The 19,549-nt window shown below is 45.4% G+C and overlaps 1 protein-coding gene across 7 annotated transcripts in view; it reads right to left on the reverse strand.

Annotated features, from left to right (window-relative positions):
• Positions 1–1,318: 1,318 nt before the first annotated feature.
• The window catches only part of LOC147736543 (aldehyde dehydrogenase family 3 member B1-like), a 329,280-nt gene continuing 311,049 nt past the window's right edge, over positions 1,319–19,549 (reverse strand). For all 7 annotated transcript variants that reach the window (XM_086953287.1, XM_086953292.1, XM_086953288.1 and 4 more), the window contains 2 exons: positions 4,154–4,253; positions 1,319–2,972 (listed from right to left, as the gene is read on the reverse strand). In XM_086953287.1, the coding sequence (XP_086809413.1) occupies positions 2,779–2,972; positions 4,154–4,253 (294 nt within the window). In that variant the 3' untranslated portion in view covers positions 1,319–2,778. The remainder of the gene's footprint in view (positions 2,973–4,153; positions 4,254–19,549) is intronic.

The following is a 19,549-nucleotide window of genomic DNA, read 5'->3' on the forward strand; positions in this document are numbered from 1 at the left end:
TGCTTTGTACTTCATAGGACTGCTCTGCTGCTCGAAGCTTGCCTTGCTGCTTGTACCCAGCACTACGAGAGGGAGTCCAAGAGCTCATTGGCTGGCCGCCTGCTCTGAGCTACAAGAACACAACAAGCTCCAGTAACCTTAAACCCTGCACTTAGACCCTGCCTGAAGTGAGCCATGCCTTCCAAGTGATGCTCTGCTAGTCCTAGGCCCTTGGAGGTAGTGCTAAAGGTGCCCAAAACAGCCAAAATCTGAAACTTGGATATCCACCAAAAAGTGACCTTAGAACTTTCAGGAGACCGTACCTTAACTGCTCACTGATCCGCCCATGGTTCAATGCCAGCTGGCCTGACTTTGTGGTATCTCCAGCTACATTCTCCTCTGCAGCAGCAAATCCTATTCAGCCGCTCCTCTGCGAAGGGGTATCCAGGCTCGTAAAGCCCTCGTCGGCTATGGCCTGCAGCTCTGTCCCACTGGAGGTAGAAATCTGCACCACAACCTCATCTAGCGGCTTTCCCTGATGATGGCACCTTCTCCTCGGGCACCACTGTCTACCTTCCCATGCCAAACTTTAACTTCTTCGGAACGTTTCTTTCAAATTTCTTCTAAGGTCGAAGGTAAGCTGAGACCTAGCCCAAACCGCTTCTTGTATCCGAACTGCCCTCCATAGTTGTCAGCCATAACTTTTAACTTTGCCCTGGTCTCACGCAACTAAATGACCGTGGTTGGCGCTTTGAACTTTTAGGTGCTATTTTGACTTAAAACTTGAAAAACTCATAACTCTGGTTCAACTGGTTGGATTTCATTTGTTGTCATTATATTTAATACAATGTTCCCTATTTTTCTATATTGGAGTGGGATTTTTTTTGTGTTGTGTTTTCATTTTATTTCTGTTTGTGTGCTGCATAAATACTTTACACAGTGCCTCTAAGTTAAACCTGTGTTTGTGCCACCTACCAGAGAGTTAAGCACAGGTTAATATTGTGACTTTTGTGGTTGACCCTCACAAGGTTTGTGGTTTTGCTTGAGAACTGTTTTCATTCCACCTCAATCAAAAATGCAGTTTCTTACAAGACAGTTTTTACAAAGGAAGATACAGACATAAACTAAGTTACATAGAGCAGCAAGGTCTAAATGCTCCGGAGGTAAATTTCACAAACTATGTTGACTAGTCAAATTAAGCCGGAACCTTTCTCAGATGCAGAGTTCATTTCTAGACTCAGAATTCTTTGTGCAACAGCAGATGATTGGGGACAGGGCCCTCTTATTTTAGGTCCTCAAGGTGCTACACGAATAAATAAGCAGGAAAATGACAAAGCACTTGGATGAATAAAAACTATTTTATTTTATGAGCGTAGTTATTAGTAGTATTTATTCCACTAGATATTGCGCAGCAGGTTAGTGCCAAGTGAAAACATACACAGTAGGAAAAGATTAATCACTCCACATACTAATCAGATAACAAACGTTTGACGATGTGAAGAAATACATTTACAAACAGATGTAAAACACATCTGCTATCCCAGAGTAAGTTTTGAAGATTTATGAGCATTCTGTTAGTTACAAAATATTAAAAAAGGTGGGAAATACCTTGACAGCTGAGGCCTTCAAGTTTAGTCTGAGTGACTCCAAAAGGTCAAAGGTTTGCAGGAGGCACATCTAAGGTTTCAGTCGTCACTGATGAGTTAGAAAAATCATAGACTACAACTGAGACCTTAGCCGAGCAGACCACAGAGACGTTTTTTTCTGCTAGACTTGTCAATCGACCAAAAGCTACTTTTTTCAAGAGCAACGGAAAGACCAGATCTGGGACAATCCTTTACTTTGTCTGACATACATAATTAAGAGCAATGTAAAAATGTAGTAAAATATAAAGCATTCATATTGTAACAGATGTGCAAATGTGGAGTAGTAGGCCCACACTTCCACTGAAAACACTATCAACACCATTCTGCCACCAAAATCACATCTGTAACAGGCAGAAACAGTGGACAGACATCGAAGGGACTTCTTAGGTTACCGTTAGTGATTTGGTAACAGAAGCGAAATGAGACTAAGAGAGAGAAACTGGATGGGCAAGGATTACACACATTTGGCAAAGCAGAGCAGAGCAGTCAGGAGTTGAAGCCATGTTCTGTAGTCAGCAATCCAACCACTGGACAACATCATCCAATCAGGATGGATGAAGGGGCGGGAATAATGACTGTGTGCTGAGCGTAAAGATAGCGGAGACAATTTAAAAGTGGTCAATTGTGAGATAGTTAATTAGCAGCAATGTGAACGTATGAGATCTATTGAGCCGGAGGATTTAGGAAGAGACTCAAGAGAGAAGTTAAGATACTGATTACAGGGCTACAGTACAGAAAAATATACTGCTAGCAAAGGAACTTAATACAACAAGTGGAGAGATATGAGGCACATGGTAAGTGTATCAGCACATTTAACACTTAGGATGGGTGGCTGCAGGGGCAATGAGTAGTTAGCAGAGATCGAGAAGCCAACAGGTGTAATATGGAAGGGGCCCATGCGATGAAAATCTGGCTTGACTGGGGACATGCAGCCACACTGACTCCACCTCAGCCCTCTGACCCTTTAAAGTCAGGGGGTCTCGGACACTCTCTAGACTTCTTCCTTGGCCAGTCTGCTTGTATTATAAAAGAGAAAGGCTTTGGTCTACATTCCTTACAGTGGCTTCTGGAAGCAGCAGAGGAAGTGAAACTGTGCCCCTTCCTGTTTTTCAAGCTTGCCCTGGCTGAGTTCTACTTGGTCTTGACTACAGGCTCAGAGGATGTTGCAGAGTCCTTTGCGCTTGACTTCGATGGCAGATTTCAGAAGACCCAGGTTACGCTCAGTGTACGGTGGGTATCTGAGGGAGTTCAGCATTTCCATGCCAGTGCTTCGAATCAGCACAGCACGGTGGTGCGAGAAGGTGTCGTAGGAGAACTTTCCATGGTACATTCCCATGCCGCTCTTCCCTGCAGTGCGACAGAGAAAAAAGCATGTTGGTGCAGTCTGGAATTTGCAGTTCAACTAAGCAACTTTCAAAGTGAGGAGCTCAATGAATCAGTGAAGAGGCAGTGACGTCACAGACATGCGTACTGGATTCTTACCTCTCCCCCAAAGCAAGCACCCAAGAGGGCAGTCTTGATGAGGTCCATGCTCCAAGCAGCATCCATTTTGTACTTTGCATGCATAAAGAAATGTAGGGCACATCTTAGCTGTCCACTGCTGAACTCTAAGAGTCTGCACGGATCTCATAAACCACCCACACAACCCATTCTAACAACATAGACATGACCTTAACAGCCCAGCACACCACAACCACTCACCTCTGCTGCTACAAGGGGATGTAACCCTTCAAGGTGCCCAGCTACACTGATTTTTTCTTTTGCGGGTCATCTCTCTATTCTCTTTGCTTTCAATGTGTTGTGAGGTTTTGTTAAATGTGTGTTTGAGATTTTGCTAAGCCTGGGCTAGTGATGTTCAATCTGACAAACTAACTTTGAAAAGATTTGGAATATTGGAAGTATGCTGCAGCTCTTACTTCTCTGACATTATTGTCAATATATTAACCCAGGATGGACTTGATTGGGGTCAGTGAATCATGCTATGTCCCAGGCCCTCCCTTAATAGAGACTATGTGATCTTGCTATAATTTAGGGTGGGCAAAATCTGCGTAATCTGCTTTTGTGTAGTTATGCGAAATGTCGGGAAAATTACACAAAATTAAGCGCAAATAAATACTTAAAATCCACATACATCATTTAGCAATATATTTTTCCCACTTTCCTAGTACAAAATGCATCCTCGTACTGAAATGTAATGTGAGGATGCATTTCATGCTAAAATATAGTACGAAAAAATGCAAGTGCTATCACCAACAACTGCTCCCGTTCTGGTTGTTCGTGTTACATACAAGTTATAATTTTGCCACAAATGGCTGCATAATTATAAAACGTTGCATAAAGGTAGAAATGTTAACTACCAAAATATTGTAAACTCCACTGCTGCAATTTGAATTTCAAGTGATTGTACGTAGAACCAATCTAGAAGGGAGCAGGACGTGTGCACACACACATGCATTTCAGTACCTAGTGCTCTGAAATTGTCTGCATACATCATCAAGATCAAGCAATATTACAACCAGCAGCCATACCAATTCCACCGAAGGGCAGCGAAGGCAGTGTCATTTGCATCATTGCATCGTTGCCGCAAAATCCTCCGCTGCTTGTTTGCGCCAATATTGCATCCACCACCTACAACCCAGGTGAAACAAAGAGAGTTAAATAGGTAGGACTAGAGTTCGACACTCAAGCAATGCACAAATGTGACACTGAAAAGATATGGATTGACTTACTGGGAATTCAGGAGAATTTCAGATAGGCAATTCTCTCAGAAAGTTTGTATGGTTTTCCCATTAATCTAGGTCTTGAGATTCTATGTTGGTATGTTAAAATTAATTTATGTAAGAATATTTTTGCATGAATATATTGTACACAAATCAATTTTTGTGTCCTGCGGAAGGTTTTAGCTAATTAATCTGAAGCCGACACATGCTAACAATTTTTGTATAGTGTTTAGGAAGTTGGGAAAATCAGCAGAAACACCTACATTTCATCATCCTGGCAGAGGTGTTCCCAGTTGGTGTTGCAGTGGTGTAGCGGCATCAATATGCTAGGCAGGACCGCCACGGTTCACAAGATTTGCCTCTCTGGGTTTTCATGCAGTTCCTACTGAAAACCCTGGCGGACAGGAAACAAAGGGGGCCCTACAGGGCCCTCTGGTGCCTCACCCCCGTAGATGCCTACAGGGGGGAACAAAATGTGCCCCTCTGTGTGCATGCAGACCAGTTCCTGCATGGCATGGACTTTGCAGTCCATGCCATGCAGGCACTGTTTTGGTGTTCCCTTTGCGGTGCCCAATTTCTGAGTTACTGCTATGGGAATGCTATAAAAAAGCCCTCCAGGCAAGAGTTAACAACTAATCTGGCAGGTGGCCTGACCACGGCTATGGTTGTGCGGCAACGTGGCGAACCTGGTGCTGCACTGCCAAAGTCGTAATCAGGCCCTAAATGTTGGCTACCTTTATGAGACCTGGAGAAACAGTTTTGGAGTGGTCCTGTCGCTAGTTTATTTACCACCTTTATGGTGACTTGATAATGCGTGATGTATTACAAAGGCATATATGCAAACATGCATACGCCAATGACATCTAGCTTCTAATATGGTTCCATGTGTCTTCGGGGGTGGAATTTTCATTTTGAGATTAACAGTGAAGTGCTTCATTTCCAGCTTTTATTTTTACCATTTATTACAATAATCTTGATTTTTTGGTTCAGGAGTTCCATGGTGAATCTTAGACTGAATCATTTGTGTTGAGAGCCCCGCACACAACGTTGTTTACGCTCTTAACCCTCAACAACTACCTGTGTCATTATTTTTGAGATTAAAACGTTTTAATAATTGTAATATGAAAGTTAAAAAGATACAGAATAACAATTATACACAATATTAGGCACATACTGCCGTTCACATTTACAGACAATGCATGTTAGAGAAACTTAATTCCAACCCTAAACAAGCATTTGCAAAGGAATAGGTCTCGCATTCATGCAAGTTTGAGCTATTGGCATTGTAAATGACAATGCCTTTTGTTTATGTTTTGGGTATCAAAACATACATTAAATGCATATTCATTTACAATACTAATAGCTTAAACTCTTGCAAATGTGAGACCAATTGAATTGCAATAAAGGGCCTTCTGAAACGCTTGTTATATTGTAAATATTAGAGGAAAAGACCGGCCTGAGACTTTTTCAAATTAGTGATAAATAGTGCAGTGAAGAAGATGTGTAAGTGTTGTAAATTACACAGACACAAAGTGTGAAGTGAGAGTTACATATGATTCAAGCTATAAACACTAACAAAGCGCACCAAAACCTTTTGCTCTGTGATTACACTTAGGAGGAAGAGCGGCTCAGGAGAAAGAGCAGGAGCTATTTCCTGCCCTCTCCGTGATTTGCATGGTGTCATTGCTATCTTTGGCCTAAAAAAAAAACACTCGAGCTGTAGTAGGGCCCTTGCTTCATCTCTTGGTGCAGGGCAAGCTGTGTTTTATGGCAGGCATGAGGGAAGGGAGGGATGGTCTCGGCTGCAGCTCCGGCCTCGTATAGTGCCCCTGCTATTACTAGTGAGCGAGAGGAGCTGAGGTTGTGGTATTGGTATTGGTGGTGGTGGTATTAGTGGTGGTGGTGGTGGTGGCATTGGTAGTATTGGTGGTGGTGGTACTGGTGGTGGAGGTGGTATTGGTGGTATTGATGGTGGTGGTATTGGTATTAGTTCAGTTGGTGAGAGTGTGGTGCTAATAACGCCATTGGTGGTGGTGGTCTTGGTGGTGGTGGTACTGGTGGTGGAGGTGGTATTGGTGGTATTGATGGTGGTGGTATTGGTATTAGTTCAGTTGGTGAGAGTGTGGTGCTAATAACGCAAAGATCGCAATTTGATCCCCCGATGGGCCAATTTCTGCGAGTGGTCCAACTAAAGTCTAAACGACACACAGCTAGACAAACTGCAAATAAAGCAGTGAACCAAAAGGTGATAACTTGCTGCAGTGTTTAGCAAACAATATGATTTTTTGGGTGGTTCTCTGGTAAGCTGGGCGGCTGCTGTGCCTTGCTTACTGCACGGACAAAGCAAGCCTGCTCCTAGGCATACTCATATCTATTGTAGCTGCAAAAAATAAAAACAGAAATCTTCTAAGAAGAGACCAAGCTAGCAAGAGAGGCAGACTTAGCAGAATTCAGGAACTGGTCTGACTGAATATGTTACTTTGTGGACTCTTGGAAAACCCTCCCTCAGAATTCCTTTTAAAATGGTAGCTGTGGATGAGGTGCCTTCAAATAAACACACCTCGGATCCTCTTCTCACATCTGGTGTGCTTCTTCGATTCAGAATGACGGAGGTTCATTGTATCCTACTGGCAACATTTGCGTGAATCAAGAGAGGCACCTCAACAATAGAGAAGGAGACGAACACCGGACAATGATTGTGAATCAGGAAGCAAGGTCGTAATGGAGTAAAGTCTTTGACAGCAACTCAACATTTTGAGAAAATCTGAAGAGTCTGGTTCCCCAGAGGTAGAAGACCCATCCCTGAAGGGATAGAGAAGCAGAGAGAAGAAATAGGCAAAGTGGAATGCATGTCAACAGCGCTTCATTCAAAATGGAAGGAGGCGTGACACACAGACATGTCTATGCTGTGTTCCAGCAAAGCTTAGAAAACCTGGCATATAAATATGATTGATTGACAACTAAAATTCTATCATTATGGATACATTTTGAAATTAAATAACTTAGGGGGCGGGGGGAGGTTTGACAACCACAATAAAACAATTCATAAGTTGTATATGCACACTGAAACTGGATGCTTTGTTTACCATGTTATGTGTATTTCTAAAGCACACCGTCACCCGCGAGGGTATCCAGCAGCTGAACAAGTGTGTGTACCTAGCCCTGCCTAGCTTCAGCTTGTTGCAGGATTTAAGAAGAGAGGGGGAGGCTCTGATGTGGAGGAGGGGTTGTTTCAGCCATTAGGAGCTATGTAAGAGAATGTCTGCCCTCCTGATCTGATTCTGTTTATGTGTGGGACGTGTGTGAGTAGTGGTCTGGGTGGTTGGTGGATGGAGATGCAACTGTTCAGGTAGATGGGGCCAACTTGTGTTACACCTTGAATGTATGCATGAGGAATTTGAAATGAGAGTTTGTGTATCAGGAGCCAGTGGAACTCTCCAAGGTGTGGTGTGAGTTAAGTTCTGAATGGGAGGTTGAGGATGAGTCTGGCAACCGAGTCCTGAATAGTTTCTAGTCTTCTGGTGAGTTGCTTTGTGTTCCCATTGTCCAACTTGATGTGACTATGGTGCGACTGTAGTTTTTTCTGGTGTTGCATGGTAGTCATTTGAAGATCTTTCTCAGCATCTTCACAAAGTGACAGTAGGATGTAGTGACTACGTTGACTTATTCACTTTACTGTTGAGGATTCCGAGGATCCTGGCATTGGTGATGGGTGTGGGTCCGAGTTTGGCCAGCCACCAGTGAGTCCTATGGCAAGGTATTCTTGACAAAGATCACTACTTCTGTCTTGTTGGTGTTGAGCTTGAGATGATTGGCTTCCATCCTGTTAGCGACTTCGGTCATCCATGCAGTAAACTTGTTTCCTGTGTTGGGACCTTGTCCGAGGGGAGAGTATGAGTTGCGTCTCATCAGCGTAGGGGAAGATGTTGACGTTGTGTGCCCAGACAACGCTGGCCAGGAAGATCATGTATGCTTTGAAAAGGGTTGGGTTGAGTGATGAATCTGGAGACACAACACAGATGAGTTTGTGGGCTTCCACAAAGTTGGCAGCTTGTGTTTTATCTGTTAAGAAGGAGCAGATCCAGCGGAGAGAGCGTTCTTGTATGTCGATCTTGTGTAGATGCAAATGTGAATGGGGTGAAAGACCATATCAAATGCTACAAAGAAATTCAAGAAAATGATGGCTACCATATCTCTTCTATCAAGGATCATGTAGATGTCGTTTGTGGCAGCGGTGAGTGCAGTTTCTGTACTGTGGTTGGGCTTGATTCCAAAACTGTGTGTCGTGATGGAGCTGGTGGTTGGTGAGGAGGTTGGTGAGGTATCAGTTGATAGTTTCTCTTAGACCTTGGTTGGGTATGGTAGGAAAGAGATGGGTCCATAGTTGGAGAATGAGGCTGGGTCAATGGATGGTTTCTAAGAATGTGGCTGAGTCGCAGGAGGCATTGAGGATGGGTTTTAGTGCTACGCTGATCGGATAAGTCTTTTGGTGAAGGCATAGTGGATGCAAAGATCAGATGATGCCTTGATTGAATGGTCTTTATGGTATTGGGGGTTTAGATGGTGGTGAGAGCAGGCAACAGAAGAGGGTTCACTCTTCTGCCACAATGGGAAGTTGAGTTGCAACAGTCATAGGGTCCCGGTTGAGGGTATATGTTGCTGTATATGGAGGTGATTTTGTTACAGAAGAATTCCATGAGTTTGTTGCAGAGGTCTTGTGAGCGGGTGATATTGCTGGAGTGTGCTAGAGGCATGGTGAAACAATTGATGTTGGTGAAGATTTTCTTGCTGATTTTTGTGCTGGCTTAGAAGCAGTCTGGAGGAACAAGACTTGAAAATGTCTTTATCCATGGAGTCTTAACTGGTTCTCTATTTGTGCTCCAGTTGCTTGCAGCGCGTTTATTCAGCCTGTGATTCTTTGTTTACCAGCTGGCCTGTGGTTGAACTCTTGCTGCTGGTTTGTGCGCCCGTGGAGCTAGGGTGTCAGCGCAATCAGTGATCCAGCTATTGAGTGTTTTAATAGTTTTCAGCAAGCTGCTGGTGTGCTCAGGCTGGTGTGTGAAGAGGGCAGAAGCACACTCCTTTGCTGTGAGCCTTTTCCAGCTGTAGCAGGGTGGTCCGGTGGTGGCATGTCTGTTGTGATGTGAGATAGGTATGCTCGTATTATCTAGCTCACCATCTCTCACAATTAATCAACAGACTTCCTGAATCCCTGGAATTCCCCCCTATGGATCTCTATACAAAAGACTATATCACTCTACGTAAGAGGCATAGATGCTCTCTATAAGTTTGCTCCTCCCTCCATGGAAATACGCTCATGGCTTCTTGAAAATTAGTTCATAGTTAAATACTTCAGCCCCTATCTGGCAGAACTGTGGCATTATAATAGGGTGTTCCCCTTTCTCTGGAACTGCATAGAGGACATTGGATATCTTATATGTGGAGCAACTGTTTTTGGGTGATACCCTCATTTCCGTCTACCCCTGTCCCAACAATGAACATACATTCAACTAATGCGATGTATTTAGGGCAGATTGGTCAGAGTCACATTTTCCCTTCTGCATTTCCCCATAAGTCAATATTTAGAGACTTGGGTGGGGTACAAATGTGTGGTATCTGGCCTATATGGGCTTCTGATTGACAAGCTTTACTTTATCCCCAGGTAGAAGACAAGGGACATCTCTGCTACAGGAATGCACTCTCAAGGACTGGTTGATACAAACGCACACCAGCCTAACTAGAGAGTTCAAACTGAAATGCAGCTACGTTAAAGTTTTACACAGTTGGTATCAGACTCCCAGCGATTGCACTGAACAGGCCCATAATTGAAAACAATGTACTGGAAGTGTGGGGCACAGGGGTGCAATTTCCTTCATATACTATGGCAAAGCACCAGACTTTCCTCCTGCTGGGCCTCTGGCCCACACCTTTGGGCGCAACTGGGCTGTAGGTTATGCCATTGATTCGCTTAGCCCTCCTCCAGTCGAGACTGAACTGTTCGCATCGGGAGCAGGGTCAAAACTGATTTGCATATGGCTGGGTGTAAACTTGTATGGCATGGGGAGAAAATAAACAATGGATTTAGGCCCATACCTCTGTACTGGGGTGAACGTTTGACATTGTTCAAAATTCTGTCTATCAATTGTTGGTTTTGCATTAGCCCTCCTTTATGACATGGTGGACCATGCATTATCAATAAATGCAACCAGCGATGGTTAGCAACAAGTACAAAAGTCTGTATCCTTTTAATATTGGAGCAAGCCTTCTATAAATAGTCACTCAGAATGGATGCCTGAGCTTGCCAGAACTGCGTTTTATTTATTATTTATAAAGTTAACTATCAGGTTGAGATAGTTGAAAAAATATAGGAACGAACCATTTCTCAAACCCCCACCACCCTTAGGCTAGGAAATGTCTATATTGATAAGGGGTTTGTGGTGTAACATTCTTGCATTGGTTGTGACAGACAGTGCCTTCGCACTTGGTGTGTACATCTCTGGAGGGAGACAGATATAGACATAGAGATCAAGTTACTAATGGCTGTGTTGGGTGAAGTGGGTATGCCAATGTTTTTCTGATTATGAATGATAGAGTGGGGCAACTGTGCAATATGTAGGGAGATGTTGGTGGGCATAGGGTAAGGTCCAGATATGGGCGGCCAGTGTTGCATTCTTCCATAGTAGTAATCAGAGAATGATGATGTGTCTTTACTATACCATACAATGTTTGACGTGGCCTAAGTAAAGATTCTTATAAGGAATTAATGAGCAACAACCACAAAGCTACAAGGAAGGCAATATATGTGAAAACAAAAGAATGTGATGTTAACTCAAGGTAGCCAAAAATAAATTGTCATTCCTAGCCTATTGCAAGCCAAATCACAAAGATTTCAAAATCACTAAACATCATTTTAGGCAGCCATCTTTGAATTCCTCTGTGCATGATGTATCACAGATGTACAGATTCAAGAAGGCTGACAATGCTTTTAAATGTGGTAATTTTCTTGGAATGGTATGTATCCCTGATGCGTTTGTCATTGATGTATGTAAAAAACAGATCAGACCTATGGCATCTGGAACTTCTCCCAATGAGTCAATCAGGTCCTTAGCCTTGCTCATTGTCGCCATAGCCAGTTCTGCCCTATGTAGGAAATATAAGCTTTCTAACAAGCCAAAAACTGTAGAGAACCACACCTTCTGGGAAATTAAAAGCTTGTACAGAATAAGCTCAACATGTGATAGGGGTGTGAATCCTTCTCTGCGTATTGTTTCTTAAGGTTCTTTTTATGGTGATCTAGCGACAGCTACACTGCCATGCTGGGGCTAAAAACACATACATAGTGTTTACTATTTAGCGACCTTTAGGCCGCTGAAAATGCCTTAACACACATGGTGTTTCGTTTTTTCCGGTCCGTCGGTAGGAAGATCTACAATTGACATGAAGGGCGGGCGGTGCTACACGGGTCGGTCGCTTTCTCATCACTTCTTGCGGTTATTGATGCCGCTTGTGTATTCAGAACATATGAATGCGATCTTGGGACATTAAACTTATTGCCACTTGCAAGTAATGACGAAGAATTCATAAAGAGATTCAGTACTGCGGGTTATCTACTCCTATTCCATTGGCCCAATGTGATTCACTTACCTACTAGTTGCCTTTTGAAATCGAATTACCTATTTTTTTGTGATTGGATCTTAAGATCTCTCTGCCGAGACTGTGGCCTTTTGATAATACCGATTATGACCTAATGATTATTTCTTTCATCACCACGCGAGAATATATGTGTTGAAGAGATTAAGGCGCGATTTGGACCACATTGTTTAAAAGCACCTTTTGGACTTACAAGTGATTAAAGAGCCCTGACGAAGTTCTAAAGAACGAAATGCGTTGGCTGAGGCGTTTTTAAAAAGATTGAAAAGAATAAAGAATTTTGGACTAACTTGAAGCTCCTTTGTACTTTGCTTTTTGGCGCACCGTCCTTTTCTACATAAACACATGGTGCAAAAGTTTACTAGAAATTTCACACCTTTTTCAAGAATAGCACAATTCCAAATATTTATACAGTAGGTATACACTCTTTGTTGCAATGCTGCACATTAAACAAATCAATGTCTTTAATTGATCAAGACAATTTTGGATTAAACAGGAGATACCTTGATTTGAAACAAATGATTGAAACTCAGGGTTATCATTTCTTTCAAAATTATATTTTCCGCCATTAAAATGTATGACAAATATAAAACAAGTGAGGGTTACCATTTGGCAACTCAGTTGCAGCATGCATTGCGCTGGTTGGACGAACAAGATAATTGAGAGCATACATTATTAAGGGGCACCTGCAGTAGGAATTCCCTGCCTGAGATCCTGATGATGGGGGCCAAGGCCCCACTCTCTTTACTGCTTGCAGTCTGACTGCTGTGGGAAGCCTGGAGCCAGGTGGTTAAGACTATGCTCATGAGGGCCCCATATGTGTCAGTCATGAACATCTGGGCAATACGTCCATTCAAAAATATAGAAAGCTCCATGTCCTTACGTACACGGCGTGCCGGAGGCTGCAACACATTGCAGGACCTTTATCCCAATAATAGGTTTATAACACTGACTGATGCTAAGGAGGTGTTCCAACTCGGAGAGGGTCCATTTTTTACAGTTCTATGAAATAGAAGCCACAGCATGAGAAATCTGGCTAGGTTTCCCGAAGCGCCAATAGCCTCCAGGCACTGGAGGTTCTATTGGCCATGTCTGGGGACAAGAAATTGATCTCTCATATATACAGGGCCCTGAGGAAAGATGCGCCCACGGCGGAATTCCAGGTTCAACAAAAATGGGAGGCAACCTTCGAGAGGCCATTCACAGCAAAACCTGTGACAGTGACAGTGCAAACATGGCTGAAGACCTACCTTTGTAGCCTGGCTGTAGCAGTGTAAAAACTGCAATTCAACCTGTCAAAATAAACTCTTCTGACAGGTAAAATATTAAATATTAATAGGTCACCCCGTATCTAGGGCTTATAGCCCATTTGGTGCATGGTATTTATAAGAAAGCTACTTAAAAATGTAATGTTAATATGTCCTTACAATGACTAGTACCCAAAACCTATTTTCAGTGGGGTAGGCCTAGCTGTTCTATGTAGATAACCAGAGTACAGATTCATATACTAATACTGTATCTCGGGAACGGGACCAGCTAGAAAAATAATTAAACAAATATTTTCGATAGGTATTAAAAATGCAATTCAATTCAATGGTGAAGTTGGGTTTTAATAAACATTAAGAAAAAATAACTTTTAGAAAGTTACTTTTTTCCTGCCCGAAGTTCATTGAGACTAATTTGCATTTGCTCTTCAGCTTCTCCCAACCAGTACTCAGCCTAGGCCTGATGAGTGGGGGACCCAGAGGGATCCCTCTGGGCCCAAAAACATGTTTTTTTTTTAAATCTTAATACAAATTTGTGAAGGATTTGCTGTAAAAAAAAAAAATATATATATGTTTAAAAATAACAAAAACGTCCCAGAGTGAGCCAGGGCCCCGGGGGGTGGTGCAACATACTTTTAATGGGGAGGGAATGTGTGACGCCCTCCTAGAGCCATTTCTAGGGCCCGGGGACCTCATTCCCCATGGCCAACTTATCTGTTAAGGGGAGGGAGTTATGTGCCCCCCAAGCCTTTTCTAGGTCTCTGGGACCCCGTCCCCTGGAAGCAATTAATTTCTAATAGGGAGGGGGTGCACCTTGGAAAGGCAGAGGGGACTCCAGACCCTGGGCCGATTCAATTTCCAATGGAGAGGGGGCATTTGTCCCCCCTCCGCAAGCTATTGTATGGCCCCAGCTCCCAATCCCCTAGATCACTGTTGTTTCCCTTGAAGAATTCTGAGCTCACAGCTGGCTAGAGCAGAAAGGCTCGTGCCAGATAGGAGCACACATATTTTTTTCCTGCCTGCGCTCTTGTGGGCAGGCAAACAGACCTGCTACAGCCCAGTGGCAGCACAAAGAAAAGCTGCTCTAGCCAGATGGGAGGAATGACAGCTCTTGCCGCAACTGAGATGAGTGCTGGCAGGTAAGCCAACTGTGCTGTGGGGGCCATCCCCCTCAATGTAAAAAATGTTATAGGGTGCCCTGGATGGTCATAAGGGCACCCCAGAGATGGAGGAGGCTGGCTTAGTATATGAGGTACACTAATTTAAGTGATGCACCTTGCAGTAATCCAGGAAACCTTTCTGATGAGTTTAGTGGTCTTTGATAAACATAGAAAGCTCTCAAAGTTTTAGCTGTGGAGAGCAGAATTCAGCTTATCCAAAGGCACAGGAGTCGCAAGAGGACCTCGAGCAACTCACCAAGAAGGGAGGCCCATGGGGCAGAGGATAAGGTGAGGAAGCTGTACTTGGCAGGAAGAGTTGCTGTAGGCTGGAGCTTCTTGTAGCTCGAAGATGTCTGGAGTGCAGAGCCAACAAGCCTTGGCAACTGCACGTTGACACGGTGCACAGGGGTTTGGTCCCAGCGGTTCCAACGAGAGATAAGGCCTCAAAATTGCAGAGAGGACAGGTCAGGCCTAATGGGAGTTGCAGAACCACCACCTGTGTTGCTGAGCCGTTCGGTGGGACGTCAGCAGATGCAGACTGGTCAGCTTCGTTGCAGTGCCTGCAGATGCAGGGGAGTGACACCTTCAATCAAAGGGAGATTACTTGCGGTGCCCTTGCTGCCCACTGGTCTACTGAAGATCCTGGAAGCAGCACAGACACAAACAACAAAGAAGACTTTCAGAACAACAAGACCAGGAGCAGCAGGAGTCTTCCTTGGTGCATTCTCAGTTTCAGACAAAGTCCAAATGTGAAGTCGGTCGAAGACTGACGTGGTTTCAGGGTTGAGCCTTGTCCCACGACGACTCAAAGGAACCACCCATAGGTAAGCCTTTAAGTACCCTAGAGAAAGGGCTGGAACGACTCAGGAGTCCCTCCCAGAGGAGAGGCTGGACAGAGGGGAGGATACTACCCTGCCTTTTGTCCACTTTCACACCATATTTGATTTGATTTTATAATTTATACAGCGCACCAATGCCCGGGGGCGTCTTGGCGCTAGGGACAGTAGGATAGTATCGTTATAGTGCCAATTATGCGTCATGTCTATTTGTGAAGAGCCAGGTCTTCAAAGCTCTTCTGAATGACATAAGCGATGTGCTACTCTTGATAAGGCTTGGGAGGAGGTTCCCGATTTTAATTGTTCCCACTATGAAACTTCTTCCTCCCTAACGGACCTGCTAAAACTTGGGTATTTGTAGCAGCTTAGAGTGAGCAGATCTTAGGCTCATACCTGGTGTACACCTTTTCAAATGCGTTTTTAAAAACTGCAGGCCAATGCCTTTTAATGCTTTAAAGGCCAGGCATTGAGATTTAAAAATGATCCTTTTGGCCACTGGAAGCCAATGTAGCACTTCCAATCTATGGGCAACCGGCTCATGTCTGGGAATGTCAAGTATCATTCTAGCTGCTGCATTCTGCAATCTCTGCAGTTTCAGAAGCAGTTGTGATTGCAACCCTACATAGAGAGCATTGCCATAGTCCAGTCTGGACAAAGCAAGAGCTGTGACTAATGTCTTCAGTGCCTCGCGAGGGATAAAAGGACACATTTTCCTAATCATTCTCATAATAAGCCAAAAGGTAGAAGTAAGCTTATTAGTCTGAGGATTAAATGTAAGCTTATCATCGAAGACAAACCCCAAGTTCTTAGCCTTAGAGAATGGGATAGGACAGTTGCCCAGACTATCAGGCCACCATCTCGGCGACCAAAAGGAAGGATTGGGGCCTAACAGCATAACTTCTGTCTTTTCCCCGATTAACTTCAGACAGTTGGCCTGCATCCATTCATTTACCTGCGTCATGCAGTGATTGAAACAGTCAGCTGTCGCTTCCAGATCATTTGAGACCGACACCACCACCTGTGTGTCGTCAGCATACGAGATAGCGGAGAAGCCCCATTGTCTAATAATAGAAGCCAATGGTGCCACATATAGATTAAAAAGGGTGCGGCTAAGTGAAGACCCCTGAGGTACCCCACATGGCAGTTTGAATAATTTGGAGACAGCATCTCCCAATTCCACCGAAAGGTTCTGTCTGCTAGATATGACGAAAGAAGCTTTAGTGAGGAATCATTAAGCCCCATCTCTGCTAGTCTACTGGCTAGAATATCATGATTAACGGTGTTGAAGGCCGGCGAAAGATCTAACAAGATCAAGGCGGCCTTCACCCCTGCATCAAGGATTATCCTGAGTTCCTCAGCTGCCATAACTAACGCCGTCTCTGTCCAATGGCACTCCCTGAAGCCATATTGTGGCTGGTCCAGCAGGTTTTCTTTATTAATAAATTCTGTAAGCTGGGTATTGAGCAGCTTCTCTAGCACCTCGAATGGAAAGGGAATCCTTGAGATTGGCGATAGCTACTAGGCTCCTTTGGGTCTAGATTAGATTACTTCAATAGTGGCAGTACTGAGGCTGTTTTCCAGGTCTCCGGGAAAAAGCCTGATTGAATTATCTGAGTGAACAATAAGTTTAGTTGTTCACTAACAAGATCCTGACACATATGGTAAACTTTAGGGGGACAGGGATCTGAAGGGGCTCCTGACTTAGTTTTTCCCACCACCTGGAGGATCAGATCTAACGAAGGGGGGGAAAAATCAAATCCTGACTTGATTGTATTGTTAACAGACCCTATTTTTGCCTGTATCGGGGGCTGTTATGATTGTCTTTAAAGGCTTTATAGACCGAGGCAACTTTGTCAATGAAGAAGTATCGCAAAATTCGGGGCTGCTCGTCACAGGAGCTTTTCCGGAAATGTTGGCTAGTTTTTTTACTGTGGCGAAAAGTACCTTGCTGGAGTTTTTGGCCTCTCGAATTTTAGTTGCAAAATAAGTACTTTTCTCCTCCATGGTCATTTTCTTATATAATGATAAAGACTAAGCATACTCAGCTTTCCTGACTTGCTCATCATTAGCTCTCCACTTTCTTTCAGCTCTCCTACATGTCTGCTTTTGTAATCTAAGCCTTTCTGTAAACCAGGGGTACTCATAGTACGGCCCGCGGGCCAGTGGCGGCCCGGCAAGCCTTCCCTGGCGGCCCGCGGACCCCCGAGACATCATACCTGTGTTTCCCGAGTTTTTTTTTTAAAGTGTCTGCAGCAGCGAGAGAGACTCTTGCTGCTTTGTGGGGGCTGCCGGCGCGCGATCCTAGGAATGGCCAGAGTAAAGCTGCAGGGGCCTAAGAAGAGGTGAAATACAAAGGCATCATTAACATGCAAATGGTCTTTTAATGACCTGTGAAGTGCTTGGGTGCGGCTGTGAGTGTGTGTGTGCCCCGGTTGGCGCACAGGCAGGGTGAGATGACAGGGTGACATAGGGAGTGGGTGGGAAAGGGATGGGGAGGGGGACGGAGAGGGAGAGGGAGAGGGAGAGAGGGAGTGAGTGAGTGAGAGGGAGGGAGTGAGTGAGTGAGTGAGTGAGAGTGAGAGGGAGTGAGGGAGAGGGAGTGAGGGAGAGGTAGTGAGGGAGAGGGAGTGAGGGAGAGGGAGTTAGTGACTGAGAGGGAGTGAGAGAGAATGAGTAAATGAGTGGGAGTGAGTGAGAGGGAGTGAGTGAGAGGGATGGAGTGAGTGAGAGGGATGGAGTGAGTGAGAGGGATGGAGTGAGTGAGAGGGATGGAGTGAGCAAGAGGGAGGGAGTGAATGAGAGTGAGTGAGTGAATGAGAGGGAGGGAGTGAATGAGAGGGAGTGAATGAGAGGGAGGGAGGGAGTGAGAGGGAGTGAGGGAGGGAGTGAGGGAGGGAGTGAGTGAGAGGGAGGGAGTGGGAGGGAGGGAGAGGGAGGGAGTTAGCGGGAGGGAGAGAGGGAGTGGGAGAGAGGGAGTGAGAGGGAGGGAGGGAGTGAGAGGGAGTGAGTGAGAGGGAGTGAGTGAGACAGAATGAGTAAATGAGTGGGAGTGAGTGAGAGGGAGGGAGTGAGAGGGATGGAGTGAGTGAGAGGGATGGAGTGAGAGAGAGGGATGGAGTGAGAGAGAGGGATGGAGTGAGTGAGAGGGATGGAGTGAGTGAGGGATGGAGTGAGCGAGAGGGAGGGAGTGAATGAGAGTGAGTGAGTGAATGAGAGGGAGGGAGTGAGTGAGAGGGAGTGAGTGAGAGGGAGTGAGTGAGAGGGAGGGAGTGGGAGGGAGGGAGTGGGAGGGAGGGAGTGGGAGGGAGGGAGTGGGAGGGAGGGAGTGGGAGAGAGGGAGGGAGTGAGTGGGAGGGAGTGAGTGAGAGGGAGGGAGTGAGTGAGAGTGAGTGAGAGGGAGGGAGTGAGTGGGATGGAGTGAGTGAGAGGGATGGAGTGAGTGAGAGGGAGGGAGTGAATGAGAGGGATAGAGTGAGTGAATGAGAGGGAGGGAGTGAGTGAGTGAGAGGGAGGGAGTGAGTGAGAGGGAGTGAGTGAGTGAGAGTGAGAGGGAGTGAGTGAGTGAGAGGGAGGGAGTGAGTGAGAGGGAGGGAGTGAGAGGGAGGGAGGGAGTGAGAGGGAGGGAGGGAGTGATGAGGGAGGGAGTGAGAGAGAGTGACTGAGTGAGAGAGAGTGACTGAGTGAGAGTGAGTGAGAATGAGTGAGAGGGAGTGAGTGAGAGTGAGAGGGAGTGAGTGAGTGGGAGGGAGGGAGTGGGAGGGAGGGAGTGGGAGGGAGGGAGTGGGAGGGAGGGAGTGAGAGAGAGTGAGTGAGAGTGACTGAGTGAGAGTGAGAGTGACTGAGAATGAGTGAGAGTGACTGAGAATGAGTGAGAGGGAGTGAGTGAGAGTGAGAGGAGTGAGTGAGAGGGAGGGAGTGGGAGGGAGGGAGGGAGGAGGGAGTGAGTGAGTGAGTGAGAGGGAGTGAGTGAGAGGGAGTGAGTGAGAGTGAGTGAGAGGGATGGAGTGAGTGAGAGGGCTGGAGTGAGTGAGAGGGAGTGAGTGGGAGGGAGGGAGTGAGTGGGAGGGAGGGAGTGAGTGGGAGGGAGGGAGTGAGTGGGAGGGAGGAAGTGAGTTGGAGGGAGGGAGTGAGTGGGAGGGAGTGAATGAGAGGGAGGGAGTGAGTGAGAGGGAGGGAGTGAGTGAGAGGGATGGAGTGAGTGAGAGGGATGGAGTGAGTGAGAGGGAGGGAGGGAGGGAGTGAGTGAGTGAGAGTGAGTGAGTGAGTGAGTGTGAGAGTGAGTGAGAGGGAGGG

The sequence above is a fragment of the Lissotriton vulgaris genome, chromosome 1_2, assembly GCF_964263255.1.
Source record: "Lissotriton vulgaris chromosome 1_2, aLisVul1.2, whole genome shotgun sequence".
NCBI classification, from domain to species: Eukaryota; Metazoa; Chordata; class Amphibia; order Caudata; family Salamandridae; genus Lissotriton; species Lissotriton vulgaris.